Source organism: Zootoca vivipara, chromosome 1, assembly GCF_965207765.1.
Source record: "Zootoca vivipara chromosome 1, rZooViv2.hap1.1, whole genome shotgun sequence".
Taxonomy (NCBI): Eukaryota; Metazoa; Chordata; class Lepidosauria; order Squamata; family Lacertidae; genus Zootoca; species Zootoca vivipara.
The window spans coordinates 78,826,888-78,845,810 of record NC_142582.1 but is presented as its reverse complement, the minus strand read 5'-3'; the positions used below and the strand labels follow the sequence as shown (position 1 = coordinate 78,845,810).

At 40.8% G+C, this 18,923-nt stretch overlaps 1 protein-coding gene across 4 annotated transcripts in view; it reads right to left on the bottom strand.

Moving 5' to 3' along the window:
* CAT (catalase) overlaps positions 1-18,923 on the bottom strand; it is a 38,020-nt gene that overhangs the window by 2,990 nt on the left and 16,107 nt on the right. The window contains exons 1-10 of one of the 4 annotated variants that reach the window (XM_035116510.3): positions 18,345-18,668; positions 9,380-9,551; positions 7,350-7,460; positions 6,507-6,637; positions 5,647-5,751; positions 4,995-5,120; positions 4,374-4,565; positions 4,099-4,251; positions 1,161-1,299; positions 172-302 (exon numbers count right to left, since the gene is read on the bottom strand). In XM_035116510.3, the coding sequence (XP_034972401.3) occupies positions 172-302; positions 1,161-1,299; positions 4,099-4,251; positions 4,374-4,565; positions 4,995-5,120; positions 5,647-5,751; positions 6,507-6,637; positions 7,350-7,460; positions 9,380-9,551; positions 18,345-18,410 (1,326 nt within the window). In that variant the 5' untranslated portion in view covers positions 18,411-18,668. Of the gene's footprint in view, positions 1-171; positions 303-1,160; positions 1,300-4,098; positions 4,252-4,373; positions 4,566-4,994; positions 5,121-5,646; positions 5,752-6,506; positions 6,638-7,349; positions 7,461-9,379; positions 9,552-16,400; positions 16,512-17,997; positions 18,669-18,923 lie in introns of those variants that run through there. The other 3 variants (XM_088668790.1, XM_088668793.1, XM_035116520.3) reach the window with 3 other exon arrangements.

The window sequence follows — 18,923 nt, the reverse complement described above, 5'->3', positions numbered from 1 at the left end:
GGCCTAGAGAAGCCACAGCTAAGTTTCTGCCAGATGGATCACAAAAAACTTTTACCTGCTTTCAAGGTAGGTGTTTTGCAGATGTCTCAAGAAAATCAATTCACTCCATAAAAAAACAGTGTATACGTCTAACCCATGTCCAAAATAATTTTCCATTTCTACTCTGCTTACTTGAGACACATTGTCCTCAGTTGCACTATTGAAGCGTTGCACATCACCAGAAAGAGGCACACAGCTCTCCTTCAAGCTGGGCTGGTCTTCAGGGCCAGTAAAACTGTTGGGATAATAATTTGGAGCACCACCTAAAAGAAATATGTAGATGTAGATGTAGATATAGATATAGATATGAATCCATTGGATGTGTTTCAAACACATCATGTGCTTCATATCTAGCTATTAATGTCTTGGGGGGGAATCAGTATACAGCAATAATCTCCTTCTAGAGCAGGCACCCCCAAACTGCGGCCCTCCAGCTGTTTTGGCCTACAACTCCCATGATCCCTAGCTAACAGGACCAGTGGTCAGGGATGATGGGAATTATAGTCCAAAAGATCTTGAGGGCCGAAGTTTGGGGATGCCTCTTCTAGAGGAAAAAGTCAACTACAGTCTCTCAACACTCTCACTCTACAATCCTTATCTGATTCTGATTTCCAAAGTGAGAGGTGATCAATGTATTGTTTCCCAGTAACTGCTTCCATATAAAAGAAGACTACTTGATATAAAATAAGACTACTGCTCCCCTTTCTTCATTCTTTCCCTGTTTCTCCATTCAAATGGCAATACACTTTTGATTAAACTATTTTATGCATCCATATGGCTAAAAAAGTTCACAAAGGACACATATTTTAAACAGACTTCTGCTCATGCAGCAGGACCTCCCCTTCATCTGTTCTACAGACAACTGCACATTCCCCAGATTTGTTCTGAAGCTTTTTGCGGATTCTCTAGAACAGACCTGGGAGGCTAGAGGGAGAAGCAGGAGAAATTTAAAGTCCCACCAAGAGAACACTCATGAGATGTTTGAATTTCACCCACAGTTAGGAATCTAACATGAAGGAAAATTAGATCACATATCCAAACCATGCTAGAAATTCAGAAGAAGAAAATGTCCTTGCATGTGGTATTGCAGATTACTTCCAGAAGACACCTTTTGGAATTACCTTGGTTGTCAGAAATGCACATGAATCCATCTCTCTGGTAGTTGGCAATTCGAGCTCGGTAAGGACAGTTTACAGGAATTTGAAGGAAGTTGGGTCCCAGACGATGTCTGTGAGTATCTGCATATGAGAAAAGACGACCCTAGAATAATATATTGGAGAGAAAAGAGTGGAGGCGGGTAAGTTTTCTTTAGGTTGGTGCTGACACCGTACTGTTCCATGCTTTATATTATGACAATATCCATTCTTCTTAAGTTGCTCCTGCTCCTAATGTCTACAGAAGGAAGAATTCTTTCTCACAGGGGCAATAAGAACATAATAAGAACTTAGGTCCAGGGTGCCGCAGGGATCACCTGAACCCTTATATCCCACCAAGAGTTGCAGGAGTGCCAACCAAGCCTTTGGTGTCACTGACTCAGTCCTGCGGAACATTCAGCACAAAAGGTGCCCCTGATCTCTATTGGCAAACTTCTAAATGCCAGCTGAAAATTTTTCTATTCCTCCAGGCCTATGCTGACAATTAAGAGTACACCCCCCACAATAGGTTCCTGATCTTTGTTTTTAACTTTGTGTTTTTAACTTGCTTTTAACATTTTATGATTTTATTGTATGGTTTCATCTTCTTTTTACTGTTGTAAACTGCTTTGATAAATTTTGGGGATAGAGTGGTATATAAATAGTTTTATGAATAAATAATGCAAGAGCAGACCTGCTGGATCAGAAGAAAGGTTTCAATTCAGTCCAGTATTCCGCTTCCTATCTTGGAAATCAATGTAATGATCAAGCGTATGAATCTGACTGCTCTCACCAGGTGAGATCAGGGCTACTTTCCTGAAGAATTTATTAGTCTCTGAGACTGTTGAATGTCATTGTGGAGTTACATTCTTAATATTTATTTAAAACAGCTTACTACTATATTTTCACTAATAAGCAAACTCCCAACAGCACAGTTAAAGCTAGCCATGAGAGACTTGTTTGTGTGTGTGTGTGTGTTTTGGCTTGGTCTTGTTTTGTTAAATATGATTTTATTTAAGAGGAGGAGGGAGGCTCAAATATTTTGTATGCTATACATCAGGCATCCCCAAACTGCGGCCCTCCAGATGTTTTGGCCTACAACTCCCATGATCCCTAGCTAACAGGACCAGTGGTCAGGGATGATGGGAATTGTAGTCCAAAACATCTGGAGGGCCGAAGTTTGGGGATGCCTGCTATACATGAATACATGAATTGAATTGGCAGTGCATAAACAAAGTCATTTTCGCCTAGAAAAGAAAAAGCACTACTGGCAATATTACATTACTAGAGCTAGACAGCCGGAATATTCTGCTAACATTTTCATTATGTTATGAAACAGCAATGGGAGACACACAGGTCCAAAATATGTGACTCATTTGCCAAAGAAGCTCCACCTTCACTGAACGATGGTTCAAGATCCCCTTAGCTAAAGCTTGATATATTGGAAGAGTTAAAAAAAACATTTCCCTTGAGCGCTACACACAATAAATTGACTGAACATTTTTATTGGTAAACCGTAATTCTAACTAAATACATCCCCAAAGTTGCTGCTCACTGTCTTGACCTATATTAATGGGGGCAAAGTGTCAAAGAGAAACTTCTTGATCTTTTAATATGGGCAGATATCCAATATATTAAATTATGAATACATAAAAGTGAAAAACCCACACATTTTCCACTCAAAGTGCTTCTCTGCAATGAGATATTGTGCTGACCACATGCCAACCCTTGTTACAATGCTAGGGATTTGAACTTCCAGTAATGACCACCCCCTTATGATCCAAGTATTTGGATTTTATGGGCTGGATTTAACTAATGGGTCCTGCGAGCAGAGCAGACTTCTGCAACCACAACTGGGCTCTCCCCTACCCTTTCCACACATGCTCCTGTGCCTCCTGCCCCCCCTGGCTTCAAGGGGGAGGGATAAACCCCAGAATAGCATGTGCGATGGAGGCAAAATCAGAAATGTTCACACTCTTTAGCACTGGGCTGAATTCCTCCCTTATTTTTTTTAAAACGGGAAGGGGAAGTAAGAGAAGAGAACAACACACACCACACACCATGGAAAAATTGGAACAGAGTGGGGAAAACCTCCCATCAAGACATCATCCTGGTGTTATCTTTTCTCATTATATTTGACACTACAGGTATTAAATAGAAAATACCATTTGTATTTCAGAAAGGGTTCTCAAACTTTTTACCATCAAAGCCCACCTGCAGTTACAAACAAGTGGTACAGGGACAGAGGCAGTCACAATGTGGTGGCAGAGTTTGGCCATTATTAACTTCTACCTTGTAATATCCTTCAACACTTCCTCTGGCACTTTCCCTTCAGAAGAATATCTCCCCACCAACCACCTCAAACCAGTCACCCTTCCTCATCATGCAATGACTTGCTGATGTTTGCATTGGTCTAACTAAAAGGCTATGCCACAACTAGTGGAAGAGGCAGGCAACTGAGGAGGCACTTGAACAGGCTGTGGCATTGAAGTCCACTTAAAAGTGCTCCAAGGCCCACCATTTGATAAACACTGTTAAATAAACATTAAAGTATACTATACTTGTTAGACGTGGGTCGCACTGTGGTATACACCACTGAGCCTAGGGCTTGCCGATCAGAAGGTCGGCGGTTCGAATCCCCGCGACGGGGTGAGCTCCCGTTGCTTGGTCCCAGCTCCTGCCAACCTAGCAGTTTGAAAGCACGCCAGTGCAAGTAGATAAATAGGTACCTCTCCAGTGGGAAGGTAAACAGCATGTTCATGCGCTTCTCTGGTTCGCCAGAAGCGGCTTTGTCATGCTGGCCACATGACCTGGAAGCTGTACGACGGCTCCCTTGGCCAGTAAAGCAAGTTGAGCGCTGCAACCCCAGAGTTGTCCACGATTGGACTTAATGGTCAGGGGTACCTTAACCTTTTATACTTGTTACCTGTAACATTTTATCAGGGCTAGGTTCAATCCCTGGAGGCATGTTGCTTGGAGCAAAGGCAATTTGTTCCACCTCAGCAAAATAGTTGACTGGGTTTCTGTTTAAGACAAGCTTCCCCACCGGAATCAGAGGATAGTCTTTGTGGGACCAAATCTACAAAATGCAAGAATACAAATTATTACAAATATTTTCCAAGTAAATCTTTCCATACAGATGCAGAACTTTTATTCTTTATATCCAGTATGTAGGATTAAAGGGATGGAAATTACGCTTACCTTAGTTACATCAAAAGGATTGAGTGGAAATTTCTCAGCCTGTTCAAATGTCATAACCTGGATATAGAAACTCCAAGAAGGATAGTTTGCATTAGCAATAGCGTTGTAAAGATCGCGCAGGGCATAGTCAGGATCTTCAGAGGCCAGTCTTCCTGCTTCTTCAACAGTAAGGTTTTTGATTCCTTGATCAGTCTGCAAAAATCAAAATAACATCATCTTAGAATTTTTGACTAAGAATTGTTTTGATTAAGAATTGCATACTAGTAACGACGAAATAAATAAATAAATAAATTATTAAGGAGACCAGTCTGTGTGTAGAAACAGACTTTGGTCTAAAGATTTGCTGTGGGAGAGGGCATAAGAAGCTGCCATACTGGAAAGAAGCCTATATCAAGAGGTGGATAGAACGGCAGGCATCACTACTCCTAAACCAGTATCCAAAGTGCAGTATTCAACCCTTGCATAATGGAGATGTTACAAGGGGGTAAACATGTTGCAGTTCACTATCTTTTATTTCTTGAAGTAGGAATGGATAAGAACTCCAGGTGTGGGATACGTCCAGCAATTTAGGAAATTAGTACAGTATTAACAAATGCGAAACAGGAAAATTGAAACCATTACCTTAGCATGAAATTTGCAGTATACCGATTTTCCACCAGCATTGACTAGCTTAAAAGTATGTGATCCGTAGCCATTCATATGACGATGTCCATCTGGAATGCCACGATCACTGAACAGGAATGATACCTAAATTTAAAGCAACAGCAACAAAAGTTTACACAGGCTATCCTTCATGAAAGCTCACGTAACTAAAGCTAGGTACACCTGTGGACTTCTCTGCCCTAAAGAATGCTCCAATCACAGATTATTCCTGGCATGATATTCTGCCCTCACCCCTGATGATTTTGACCTGCAACAATAGTACAATACTTCATTTCCACCTAATCCATTTGAGGGGGATGGAGAGCTATGTTCCAGGTGAGGTTAGGGAAGGGGGAACTTATGTCCTCCAACCATTAGTTTTCTTGAATGGGTGACAGGTCATAGCTTGCCCAAATGTAAATGATACAAATATGGTCACATTTTAAAAAATAAAAAATTTCAAAAATGGCATAGAGTTGATAAAGGAAGGGTTGTGCTGTGCATCAGTCACAAGAGACCAAACGCACCAATGTCTAAGAGAATATGTCTTTTCACATATGAATCTTTTAGTCTCTGAATCAGAGGTTTCAAAAAGGAAAAAATGAATAGAAATTAAAAGAGTAAATCCTACCTGGTGCAGAGACTCAGGGCGAAGACTCCAGAAGTCCCACACCATGTCTGCATCTTTCAGATGAGTTTGTGGATTCCTCTTTTGGGAATGGATAAAGGATGGGAACTAACACAAAAAAGATACAAGGAAGATTTGCATTACTGTGTAGTTGCATTATATACAAAGTCCCTTGCACTAAGTTCACTTTGAAAAGATGTACCAGCAAATAAGTTCCATATATAAATTAATCTACTGTGACAATTACATAATCATAAATCTTAAAATTAAAAAAAAGAAACAAAGAAGCAGAAAAATGTGTTATAAAAGCTCTTAATGGAAAAACCCATTGGAGACAGATCAGAGCTCTACAGCATCACCTGGTGTCACATGTTTATAACACAGTTATAACAATATAATGGATGAGTGTAGCCTAGTCCCTAATATTAGTGGATTATTCCTCAGGGTACAAGAATTGCAATTTGATATTAGAAAAGAAGCCCCATGAAAGAAACAGATCCAGGTATGTTGGACTTTTCTCTCTCCCTTTCATTTACCACCCATTAACTTCTTTGATCACTGGAAGGACAGAAGCTGAGGCTCCAATACTTCGGCCACCTCATGAGAAGAGAAGACTCCCTGGAAAAGACCCTGATGTTGGGAAAGATGGAGGGCACAAGGAGAAGGGGACAACAGAGGATGAGATGGTTGGACAGTGTTCTCGAAGCTACGAACATGAGTTTGACCAAACTGCGGGAGGCAGTGCAAGACAGGAGTGCCTGGCGTGCTCTGGTCCATGGGGTCACAAAGAGTCGGACATGACTAAATGACTAAACAAAACAAACAAAACTTATTTTGGGTGCCCAAATAAATATATGACCTACCAGCATCGCATCTCTAATAAAGAAGATGGGGGTGTTGTTCCCCACAAGGTCCCAGTTTCCATCTTCTGTATAGAATTTCATTGCAAAGCCTCGAGGGTCACGGACTGTATCGGCTGACCCCGATTCTCCCGCTAGAAAAGGAAGGTTTATAAATGTGAACACACTGAGAACTGCACACAGTTTTCCTTCAACCCCGGAGACTGGCATCCATTCTAATATTGGGAATGGCCATCAGATCTTTAAATTGTCCTCCCAGCCTTCACCTAATGAATGCTATAGAGCTCCAATTCCAAGGATGATTATCGTATGTATATGTTGTCGTTTACAGCTTTAAAGAGGAACTGAATGGAAAGAGGACATTGCACAATGATTTCCTGTGCAATAGTTTCCTAATGTGGTCTGCTGAGAGCTGGCAATGTAGTGTCCTTATGTGACACTTTCCTCTTTCGTTGCAAAACTCTCTGTTTCTTAGTGTGGAAGTGCCTGCACTTTGGAGCTCTCAGCTTATCAAGATCAAACAGACGCCTTCTCCATACTCTTTTCAGCACCTCCTAAATACATTCCTGTTTAGAAAAGCCTACCCAAGTGCCCAGAAAGCTGAGGGAATTTTAAAGTAGGGTTGTGTCCCCCCCCCCTGATTTTACTGTTTTATCTTTTGTCAAGCGCTTTGAGGTGTGTGGGGTTCTGTTTTTTTTTAACATTCAAGCAGTGTACAAATTTATAAATAATAAATGAATAAAGTCTAACAAAATTAGCTCCTCTAAGGACCCATTTAATAAATGCATGAGTACACACGACACAAATAAAATGGACATGCAAAGAGGTTTTTTTTAAAAGACTTACCAACTGTAGAGAATCGAATAGCGATTGGAGTTCTTTTGCCAATATGCTCAAATACCTTTGCTTTGCAGTATTTGGTGATATCATGAGTCACTTCAAAATAGCCAAAAGCTCCTAAAATGTTTAAAATTGTTGCTTTTATTAAAAATTAAAGATAAGTAGAAACAAACAAACCATCTAAATATCAAGGGCTTTGGTAAGGTCAGAAATGGCAGTGCAGTTTGGGAAGAATAAATATCTCTGTTTCATATAATGTGGTGCTTTTCTGCTGCATACATCTTAGCATACTGCCTTTTTGACCCTGAGACATTGTTACAGGACACAAAAGACCTTGAGTTTCCATAACAGACCCTTTACACACAGGCAGGAAGTAGGGAATGTTGATAATTAATTTATTTACCTATCTTCTGGATTCTGGGGAGCTATGGGAAACAAGAAGGGTCATGTAAGGCGCGAGCCAAAATTTGTTTTCAGGAAACAGTGATTCTCCTTTTATGCCTAGACCAAAGGACCTGAACAGCTGAAGGCAGAACATCTGTGAATACAGAGGGGTCTGCTTCTTACTAGAAAACTTTTGAGATAACCTGAAACACAATGTCGAGTTGTATATTCTCCTTCCAGCTACAGTTCTTGGGGGCAGACAGCAGTCTAACAGCCTGATGGATCACAAGATGGCTCCTTTATTCAAAAGGAATAGGAAAACAGGAACATAATTGTATTTTTGAAACAGTTCTGTCTAGCCTGGAACATCACAGATTTTGTGTTTAGTTTGAAAGCAGTATTAAAACAAACAGAACACAGCTAATGCTTTTTTTCTGCTTTACAAATTTGATGTGCTCGTTCATGTTGTGGTTTGAATCTTACTTTTGGTAGAGATGAGTAGCTTTGATTTCAACAATTCTCCTTTAGTCCCGAACATCGTTGCAGTGGTTACTATTATTACCATTATTCTACCTTGGGTTTTTTTTAAGGGACACGGATGGTGCTGTGGGTTAAACCACAGAGCCTAGGGCTTGCCGATCGTCGTCCGTGACTGGACCTAATGGTCAGGAGTCCCTTTACCTTTACCTTTTACCTTGGGTTTTAGCAGAACTTGGGAGTGAGGGCAAGTTCCCTCCTCTTTCAACATTCAGTATCTGCATACAAAGTACAAGTACGCAAAGGAAAAGGTACAAAAACCAAGCAAACTTTGATAAGCTGCTGATATATATATATCTCACCTATGGTTTCTTGTTATACCTGGACTGGATTAATTAACCCCATTAGCTTTATATTGCATTTATTCTTTTACCATCACCTTGTGATAGCCACATTGTAATTGCTTCAATTATTATCCTTTAATGTAAGATACTCTTTTATTTTACAATAATGACTTCATGGTTTCTAGTGAATAACACACCTAGGATACCTTGATTTGAAATTATAGGACTGATTTCTATTATATGTTGCTGAACAAGTAACCATTTATTTTTTTACTTTTTTCTGTTTACCCTTAGAAATCAATAATTCTGTTTTAAGGGTAGCATTGCTTCAGTTTCACAAGCTGCCTCAGAGCTAATAGTCTTCTTTAGCCCAAACACTTGCATTCACCTAGTGGCATGTTCAATCTCTCCCCCCCCCCCTTTGGGCACCATACCCCTATGCCAAACCACACTTTTAATCCAAAGTCTTTTATCATGTAACCTAGAGGCCGCTGTTCCACAAACACATGTCTAAAGAAGCCTTGGGCACACTGAACTAATAGAACAATTATAGTTATTGTACATTCCCCCCCCCCAGACTCAGCAAGGGTGACTGTGTATGGTGTGCCTTTCTAAATTAGGTCCACATATGCAAAAGTGTGTTGTGCAAGATTCTTGTTTAATAAAAAATAATAATAATCCTAAATTCGGCACCAAAAGATACAAAACAGAGGGAAACACATTTTGCAAACTTCTTTGCTTTCTTGTTCCTTCTGTACACAAAGTTATGTTCACAATATTCAATTCCCCACCTTTTCCTTTTAAAACAACAGGCCAACTTCTAACACTAACCTGCTCCTTTGGCATGCACAACTCTCTCAGGAATCCTCTCTCGGTCAAAGTGCGCCATCTCATCTGTGAAAACCACATCCTGAACCAAAAGGGGCCCTCGCGGACCCACCGTCATGACATTTAACTTGTCTCCCACTGGGACTCCAGCTCCTGTGGTCAAGGCATCTGGTTTCTAAATTCAAAACAAAAATATAAAATAAAATTAGGACACCAAAAACTACACAGCGCTATTACGTTTTTCATGATTTAGTGAAAATGCTTATGGGTTAACTTGACAGACGTATGGTGCTTCCTGACTACAGGGAGAATTGCTTCTGGCATTAAACAGTATTGTTTCATAACAGGAATTATTAGGAAAGGTAAAGTTTGCATCTAAATGTTAAATGGCCAACTGATGTGTGAAGGAGGAAAATCATTTCAAAGAGTTCTGATTATTAAATTGATTTTCAAGCAGAAATAACTAAAAAGAATAGCACCAATTACACCTCCAAGCTTGAATGTCATCAGATTTAGAAAGTGTATGTAATTAAGCACTTAACAGTATATGTCAATATTACCTTAACAAAATGGACTCAGACATGAAAAGTAATTGAATTTCAAATATACATCATGAACTCTACACCGATATTCGGTCCATCCCTAAAGGTTAAATATATCTTTTTATAAAACTGATTTCCAAAGAAATCAGGTCAAACCACTTATACCTTCTCATACTACAAAAATGCCATCCTTTGTACCCTTTGGTGAAAAGGCAGAATATAACTAACTTAGAATATTATCTTACGATAAACACTTAAAACAAATAAAACGCCCCAAATAGGGTTTCTAAAACACTATCTTGAACTACAAAATGAAGCCATCTTCTTCAAGTCCAAAACCTATGTTAATTTTGTTTAATAAACAGCTGTCTAACACACTAAACCTAACCACTGTAATGGAAATATGCAAGAAGTCCCAATTCATTCACCATAAAAAACTGCAAATTATGCAAGTACAGTACAATAATATAGAAAGTCTGGCATTCACAGCTGGCAAAGAGAACAGGTGGTTCAAAAGAGACTATCAGAAATTTGGGGAGGTGGTTAATATATTGGAAGTCAGACACATGGAGGATAACAAGCGATGACACAAGCTTGACAACCAAGTGAATTATATCAACCTTTGCAGATTAAATTAACAGTAACCTCGCATTAATTTTCAAGTGTCTCCCACAGCACCTACAGCTCCACCCGCTTGAGCATGTGAGTCTTCTGGAATAACTACACAGGCATGTTTTATCACCCTGGCACCACCCATTCAGAGGATAAAAGGTGCCTTTGCTCCTTTACAGAGTATTTAAAAGGAAATTGTATTTTCAACTCTCAGTTGTTTTAATCATGCATTAAGAACTACGCCTAGATTCTTGATCTTACGACTACAAATACTCATTCACTCTAAGGGCACTGAGTAAGGCATTTAGAAAAAGGCTATTTCCAGCTCTCTCCCAATAAACTTTCTGTTAAGTATAATTGTACGCATGTACTCATTGTCCAATATAATAAAGAGAAAACATTGTAGCACACCCAGCACTGCTAGTCTTGGGATAATTGTAAGATGAGAGGAAACTTTAACAAATATGTCATTGTCCATAACCAAGGGTTATTAAAAGATTTACTGTAGTACAATATTTAAATTTAGGTCTTAGTAGACCACAAGCTTAACATGAGTCAACAGTGTGATGCAGCAGCTAATGCTATTCTAGGCTACATCAAGAGAAGTATAGGGTCCCAAACAAGTTATAGTCCTGCTGTATTCTGCCTTTGTCAGGTCACACCTGGAGTACTGTGGCCAGTTCTGGGCATCACAATTTAAGAAGGATATTGACAGGCTGGATTGTGTGCAGAGGGAGCTGGGTATGTTTAGCCTGGAAAAGAAGAGACTGAAAAGAGACATGATAGCCATCTTCAAATGTCCCATGGAAGACAGAGCAAGCTTTTTCACAGCTGCTCCTAAGGCTATGACCCCAACCAATGGATTCAACTTACAAGAAAGGAGATTCCGACTAAACATTAGGAATAACTTTCTGACAATAAGAGCTGATCAACACTGGAACAGATTCCCATGACAGCTGATGGACTCTCCTTCCTTGGAGGTTTTTAAGCAGAGGTTGGATGCCTACCGGTATCTATCATGGATGCTTCAGTTGAGATTCCTGTATTGCAGGGAGTTGGACTAGATGATCCTTGGGATCACTTCGAACTGAAATGTTTGATCCCCCAAAATTAATAAAAGAGTGTGCTAAACGTTAGGAATTAGTTGTTGTAATTTGTAAAGACATGTTTGTTCCAAAAAGCAGCAGCAGAAAAAATACACATGGAAATAGAAAAAGCAATAACCAACCCCCTAGAAAGAAAAACTGAGCCAAACTATACATGACGTTGATTGCGACTTTGCAATTTACATACACTTTTCAAAAATAAAAGTATGAGGGGCGGGGATAACATGGGAAGTTAAATTTTGTGTCCCTTGACCTCATCCTTTTGAAACTCACTTGTTTGAAGCTGCCATCTGCATTGGTAGGAAATCCTCCATTGGCACCAAACTCCCTCTCCCACCTGTCGTGATCCAGATAATCAACACTCCCATGCAATAGCTACTATTAAATTCTGAGCCCCATCATACGTATCTCTCATTGTAAGCTACTCTGGACAGGCTACGGCTGACAGGAGTGTCAGTCAATTCCCAAACGGAATGATGGAGCAACATATTTTGGTCAACCTGTCTTGAGTGACAACCGCAGTCATGCCATAAAAACAGGTTGTGTGAAATCATTCCTTACGTAAAACAGGACTAAGACTAAGGTCACATAAAACAAGGCAAGCAGCATTATGTGCTTCTGTGCACTTTTATGCAGCATACCTTAAAGGGGTGCTGGTGTATCAAAGTAATGTTCTATGGAATGGACAACTCATTTAGGATTAAGGGTAGATAACCCTGTTCTCTTTCAAGGAGAACAGTAGAAGCACATTATTTGTTAGAATTTAATGAAATCTTTGCAAGAACCTGGCTCAAATTTCAGATAGAAGGCAGTTTATACTTATGCACACATAGAAAGAAAATGTGTTGCATGCACTGCAATCAAAAACCAGGGTCTGTTTCTTTAAAAGGAGCTAACAATCATAGAAACATTACTCAGTCTAAACGGTCATGAAAATGTTTGCAGATCATCCAGATTCTAGTAGCCAAGAGTTACAAATAGCTACTTAGTTACACAGTGTTAAGTGACCTAGTTATTCTTCTGCACCATCTGATATCTTTTTTCAATCTAAAAGAATTGTAGGTTCCTTTAACAAATTTCTTTGTGTCACTTACTATAGTCTGAGGTGGAGAGGATGGGGGGAATTGTAATAGCAAAATACATGAAGATGCAGACAAGATGCCAGGAGAAATTCATGCCACAACTTGCCCTCTTGATCTATGCCCATATTGACTGGCAATGGCTAACTAGGAAACATTTGCCATTCTTATCAGGGTGTTTGTGAAGGCATCTTTCTTAGAGCAGCATTTTCCAACGGTCCTGAAGAAAGCAGACATTTCCTTTAAAAAAGCAAAATCACTGTTGGAGCCTAGATATACGTATATGCAATTGGCGCTGAAGTTTCCAGTCTGATCTTTAAAGGCGGATAAGTGTCATTCTGAATCTTTTGTCAGCCTGGTTTCAGGACAAGCTTTGAAACCGAGATTGTCTTGGCTCATGGCATTTACCAGGAAAGAAACAGGGAGAGTCTGATCCTCTTGATTTTTCTGTACTCCACAGTGGCTCATTAGAGATACCATTAAGGGTACAGTGAAGTTCCTCCAGTCATGTTACTGTGAGAGGTTGTTGAAGAGTTTCTGGCAATGAAGGCTGCCCGAGCTCCAAATGATTGTCAGTTTATGTGAACTTATTATCCCCATGGCATTGTGACCACTGTGAAATCGAAAAAGTTTTCTAATAAACAACATTTAGCTCTAGGATGTTGGGTATTCAAAAGAAAACCAACTTAAAGCATGTCACAAGATTTAGGGAAGAACAATATTGCTTGTTATACAGCAACTCATAACCAATTCACCCATTAGCTCTAAATTAGGTATGGCAAAGTTGGCAGAGAAACACATAGCTTGTAACCCACACTCTGAAAAATAATCAGCACTGAGTCAAATGACAGCGATGCAGGGAAGAGAAGAAGAGGAATTCTGCTCACATAATGTTAGTGTTTGTGTGTACATCTTTGTGTTGTTGCAGCAAACATGCCTTTTGGATAGTACACATATGAGCTACTCCTTTCATCCATCTCTACCCATTTCTCTTTCTGTCCATAACCGTTTAGGTTACCAGTGCTTTCTCAGGTGCTGTGAAAGAATATCAAGACAGAGAAATCACTCAACCTCCAAACTATAGATCCTGATTTTATCCCTTTAGCACTGGTGTTTGCGATGCAATTCTACAGACACAACAGGCGCTGTAAATCTCCAACAGTTTGATTTCATCTCCAAAAGGTGCACTCCTCCATTGTGACCCGAGACAGACGGATGGAATCTCTCGACCAAATTCAGCTGCTCTCCATTAGAAGATGACTTTACAGTCACGGTGTAAAAAAGTATTCAGACCAGAGTGGACTAATTTTAATCAATGCAATTTAATTTAGTGGTTTAAATAAGCAAGACAAGATTTAAATAACTAATTTAAATTAAGTTATCCATTTGCATGCATATCTTCTTTCGTTACTACAACAAATAAAACACAACTTTACATTGACATACTTAGAAGCATAATCCAAAATGTTTACTATATACTTTTTTGCACTCCTAGTTACATGGATGTAGGACTGCAACCTGAAATCCTGCACACACTTATCTGCAAGTAAGTGCTATAGTATGCTATGCATACTTATATAGTATGCATAGCATACTATATAAGTCCAATGGAAAACAACAGTAGCAGCTAACATGGAAGCAGGTGTGAAATATGAACAGTTGTAGAGCATGGCTGACAGAAAGGGGCTCCTCATACACAAAACAGCCAAACAAAACAAGACAATGCAAAACGTGGTTTCAAAGGACTTTGGGGTCAGGGTATGCAGAGCCAAACCCAGGGTCCATTTTTGGAAGACTGCCTGTTTCCCCAAAATGAAAGTAGCAGAATTCAAATAGTGTCATAACAAGTCAGATACGAGCCATGACAGAAGTCTGCTTCCTGCTAGCCGCAGTGTTGGTTTGAGGGGGAAGCTGCTCCCCTTGGTTACATTCCTGCTAAAAGCCAGGAGGAGATTATCCCTACATTAAAGACGATCAGTAGATAGGTGCCTTTTTGAGATGATGCAGGGTACATTTCAATTCAGTACACACATACTATCACTCAAGATAGAAACATCTTTAAATGCCTTTTCACTCTATTAAAACACACACAAACTAAAAAAGCTTAAAAACAGACAATAACAACATATAGAACCTTGGACATGAAACCCCACCACTGGAAAGTTGCTCTTGCTTTTGGACCAATGAGTCAACTTAGAGCATCAAAAGGCCCTAGCACATGAGGCCACACTTAATTGAAGTTAAGCAGGTTTGAGTCTGGCTAGTGTCTGGACAGCTCATGAACTGTACATATTCTGCCCTACATTCATGACAGAAGGTGGGTTATGTAAAATGGGGAACAGTGCTATACAGTATACTCCATTGCTTTCAATGGAGCTTATGCCAAATAAGTATTTACACTTTTACAGCTTTAAGTTGATCTAATTTCTATCCCTTCATATATATGATGCAAATAAACAAAGTTCCTAGCTACACTCTCATCTACATTTGTAGAGTTTCTTAAAAAGCAAAAGTGACATGCCCTGACACTTGTGTGGATCAGACCAAGGATTCATCTGTATCTACTCTCTGACCAGTTACCGTAGTCTTCAGCAACTATGAGTCAATAATGGGGTTAGTCTGCAAAACAGTAACTAAGAGGCCAGGGCTGCAACTTCATTACAAAACAGAAATTGTAAAACAGTATTTGAAGCTGTTCACATCTAAATTAAATGACTGATGTTTTACTGCATTTTAAATATTTTGTTGAGTGCCTGGGAGAACCCAGTCAGATGGGTGGCATATTATTTTTATTACTACTACTATTAACTTGATACCTTCCATCACATTGTCTGAATTCAGACAAGTTTCAAATCCATGGTTTGAAGAATCACTGTTTATTTTTATTTCATTAAATTTACATACTTCTTAATTGGGGGGCGAGGCGGGAATCGCTCAAATCAATTATAGAACTGTGACATTTGACATACCCTACTCTTCTCCACTGCCAACATATCCATTTCTTTTTTTAGCACCAACCATAGTTCACCACAATATCAAAAATAAAAATATATAGTTGCAGGTAGGTAGCCGTGTTGGTCTGAGTCGAAGCAAAATAAAAAAATTCCTTCAGTAGCACCTTAAAGACCAACTAAGTTTATATTTTGGTATGAGCTTTCGTGTGCATGCACACTTCTTCAGATAAGAAGTATCTGAAGAAGAAGAAGTATCTGAAGAAGAAGTGCATGTATCTGAAGTATCTGAAGAAGAAGTATCTGAAGAAGTGTGCATGCACACGAAAGCTCATACCAAAATATAAACTTAGTTGGTCTTTAAGGTGCTACTGAAGGAATTTTTTTATTAAAAATATATAGTTAGCCTTCACCCTCCAAGTCAGAATTAGAAATTATGGCTCAAAATCAGCTTCTGATTCAAATATGGAGAATGATGGCTAACCATAATTTGCCAATTTGGGCAGCAGATTATGGATAGCACTAAAGAGAATACTGAAAATGAAACTGTAAACAAGAACAGAAAGATAAACATGCTAATCTAAATCAAGGTCAAGTTGAACCACAGGATCCAACTACAGTATCAGAATTATTAACTAGTTCCAGTTAGTTTCCGTCATGTTTCGCAACAAAATTATTAACCAGCCCAGTCCATTTCAGTGCTACTTCATAACAAGAACATATGGTTGTTAAACCTGTTTCAAAGGTCCCTTTCGATGGCGCCTTGTATGCCTCCTTCTGGCAACTCCTGCAGCCCAGCTGGTGCCAAATGTATTGTTTGCTTTTCTCCTTTGGACCACATAATCGAGGCTGAAAACGGGGTCTTATCATTTGGGCAGCCTAGGCCCTCCATATATACTGCCTAGGCTTGCATCCTGGAAAGCTCACTTCAGTGCTGCCAATGCAGCAAAAACAATGTGGGAAGGCAGGAGGCAGCAGTTAGCCACAGCAGGCGCTGTAACTCTTCAGAGGTGTGACTTTACCCCTGAAGGTGCACTCTTCCATTGTCTCCTGAGACAGACAGATGCCAGCAACTCATCACTTCACTAACCCCTCATTACTTGTAGCCCCCTGAGGTCAGTTATTTTTAATTTGTGCCATTTCATATGGATTCCTATACAAATCACTGGTATTCCCCCTTATTTCTTTTGAGACAACTGCCACTGATTGTGTTTCCCTTTTCTACTGCCTTTCCTACTGTTGACCAGATAAGTTAGGAAACTCTGTAATCAGCACACACTCACCCATGGCATTAACAACTGCTATTGATCTCAGTGAAGGAATTAAGTATGTTCTTAAGTTCCTTCCGTCAAAATCAAAGGAGTATGGGAAGTGCTTCGCTTTTTGTGAGTTGTACCTGGTCTTGTACTTTAGTACCTATCTATCTAAAATGGTAAGAGACGCAGGTGGCGCTGTGGGTTAAACCTAGGGATTGCCAATCAGAAGGTCGGCGGTTCAAATCCCCGCGACAGAGTGAGCTCCCATTGCTCTGTCCCTGCTCCTGCCAACCTAGCAGTTCGAAAGCACAAAGTGCAAGTAGATAAATAGGTACCACTCTGGCGGGAAGGTAAATGGCATTTCCGTGCGCTGTGCTGGTTCGCCAAAAGTAGCTTTGTCATGCTGGACACATGACCTGGAAGCTGTACGCTGGCTCCCTCGGCCAATAACGTGAGATGAGCACCACAACCCCAGAGTCGGTCACGACTGGACCTAATGGTCAGGGGTCCCTTTACCTTTATCTAAAATGGTACACAACAACTTGCCATATTTGACTATGTATCTCTAACTGCAAATGAGTATATTACTCTCCCTAACAGAAATAACATAGCAAGATCTGAAGAAGTGTGCATGCACACGAAAGCTCATACAAAAAAAAAAAACCTTAGTTGGTCTTTAAGGTGCTACTGAAGGAATTTTTTTATTTTGCTTCTACTCAGACCAACACAGCTACCTACCTGTAACTATAGCAAGATAGGTTTCTCGCAAGTTCAACTTCCATCACGATTAAACCTTGCAGCGTTATTGCAGTTATTGATTACACTTTGCTAACTGCTAACTGCTCCGCCTTTTAGCAATGGAAACCTTTTATGGCAGACCGCTGGTGCTGCGTGCCATGATAAACAAACCAACCGCAACCTCCAGAGATTATGGGTGTTAAGTGCAGCAAAAGCAGCACAGGAACACCGCCCAAAGGGCAATAGTATCAATCATTTTCTTATCCGACCGCCGATCCATGATCCTTGGCTAGGAGCATTTCAAGCTTGCAGTTTTGTCACCCTTTGTACAACCTACCGGTACTTAGCAGCGCCCCTTCCAAAGTGCAATGCTGCACAAGGGGGACCGAACACAATGCTGGACAAGAGCTCCTCCGCCGCCTCTACTTTTGGAGAGGGCATTCGGGGCAAACAATGCTGGCCATCTGACATTGCAACACTACAGAGGGGCGAAAGCAACGCCTGCCACAATGTCAGAGCCACAGAAGCCCCATCCCCTTCAACATTGCTCGCACACCCCCGCCGCCTCTCAGAAGGTGGTCGCGCCCGCCGAACAGCCCGCTGAATGCAGACCCGATACGTAGCGAGCGAGCGCTGGGTGGAACGTGCCAATGGCTTTATGGGGGGTGTCCCTTTCTTCTGTACCTGCGAGCCCCGCAGATCTTGCCAGCGCTTCATCTGCTCCGCTGCATTGTCTCGGCTGCCCGCCATTTTGTGCTACTTGGGCGAGACCCCTGCCGCGAGGCGCGATGACTTTCGGCACCGACGAGCTCCTGTGAGGGAGGCGAATTTCTCCTGAGGAGCGCGATTCACAAACATACACACACAGCCCCGACCAGCCCAGGACACGCCTCCCGGTCCACCTCCGAGGCGGCAGAGAATCCGAGACGAAAGCAAAGCCAAGGCACGCCAGCTCCCTTCAACATAGCCCCACCTTCCTGGGTCCCTATTGGCCAGAAGGTTTCTTCGCTGAGGCCCTTCTCGAATGCTTATTGGGAGTTGGGCGGGTTAGGGCGGGGAAACCCCACGAAAAGCAAGAGCTTGCGAGGAGGAGGAGTCAGGAGGGGCAAAGGGTGTGAAGAGATAAGTGGTTTGGCAAAGGGCTTTGAGGGGAAAAGTTGGAAGTGGGATACAGGGCGGGAAAGAAAAAGGCTTATAGGGTTGAAGAGGAGAAACGGCAGCAAAACATCTTGTTCCTCTTGCCCGTGTGTACTCTTAAAAGAA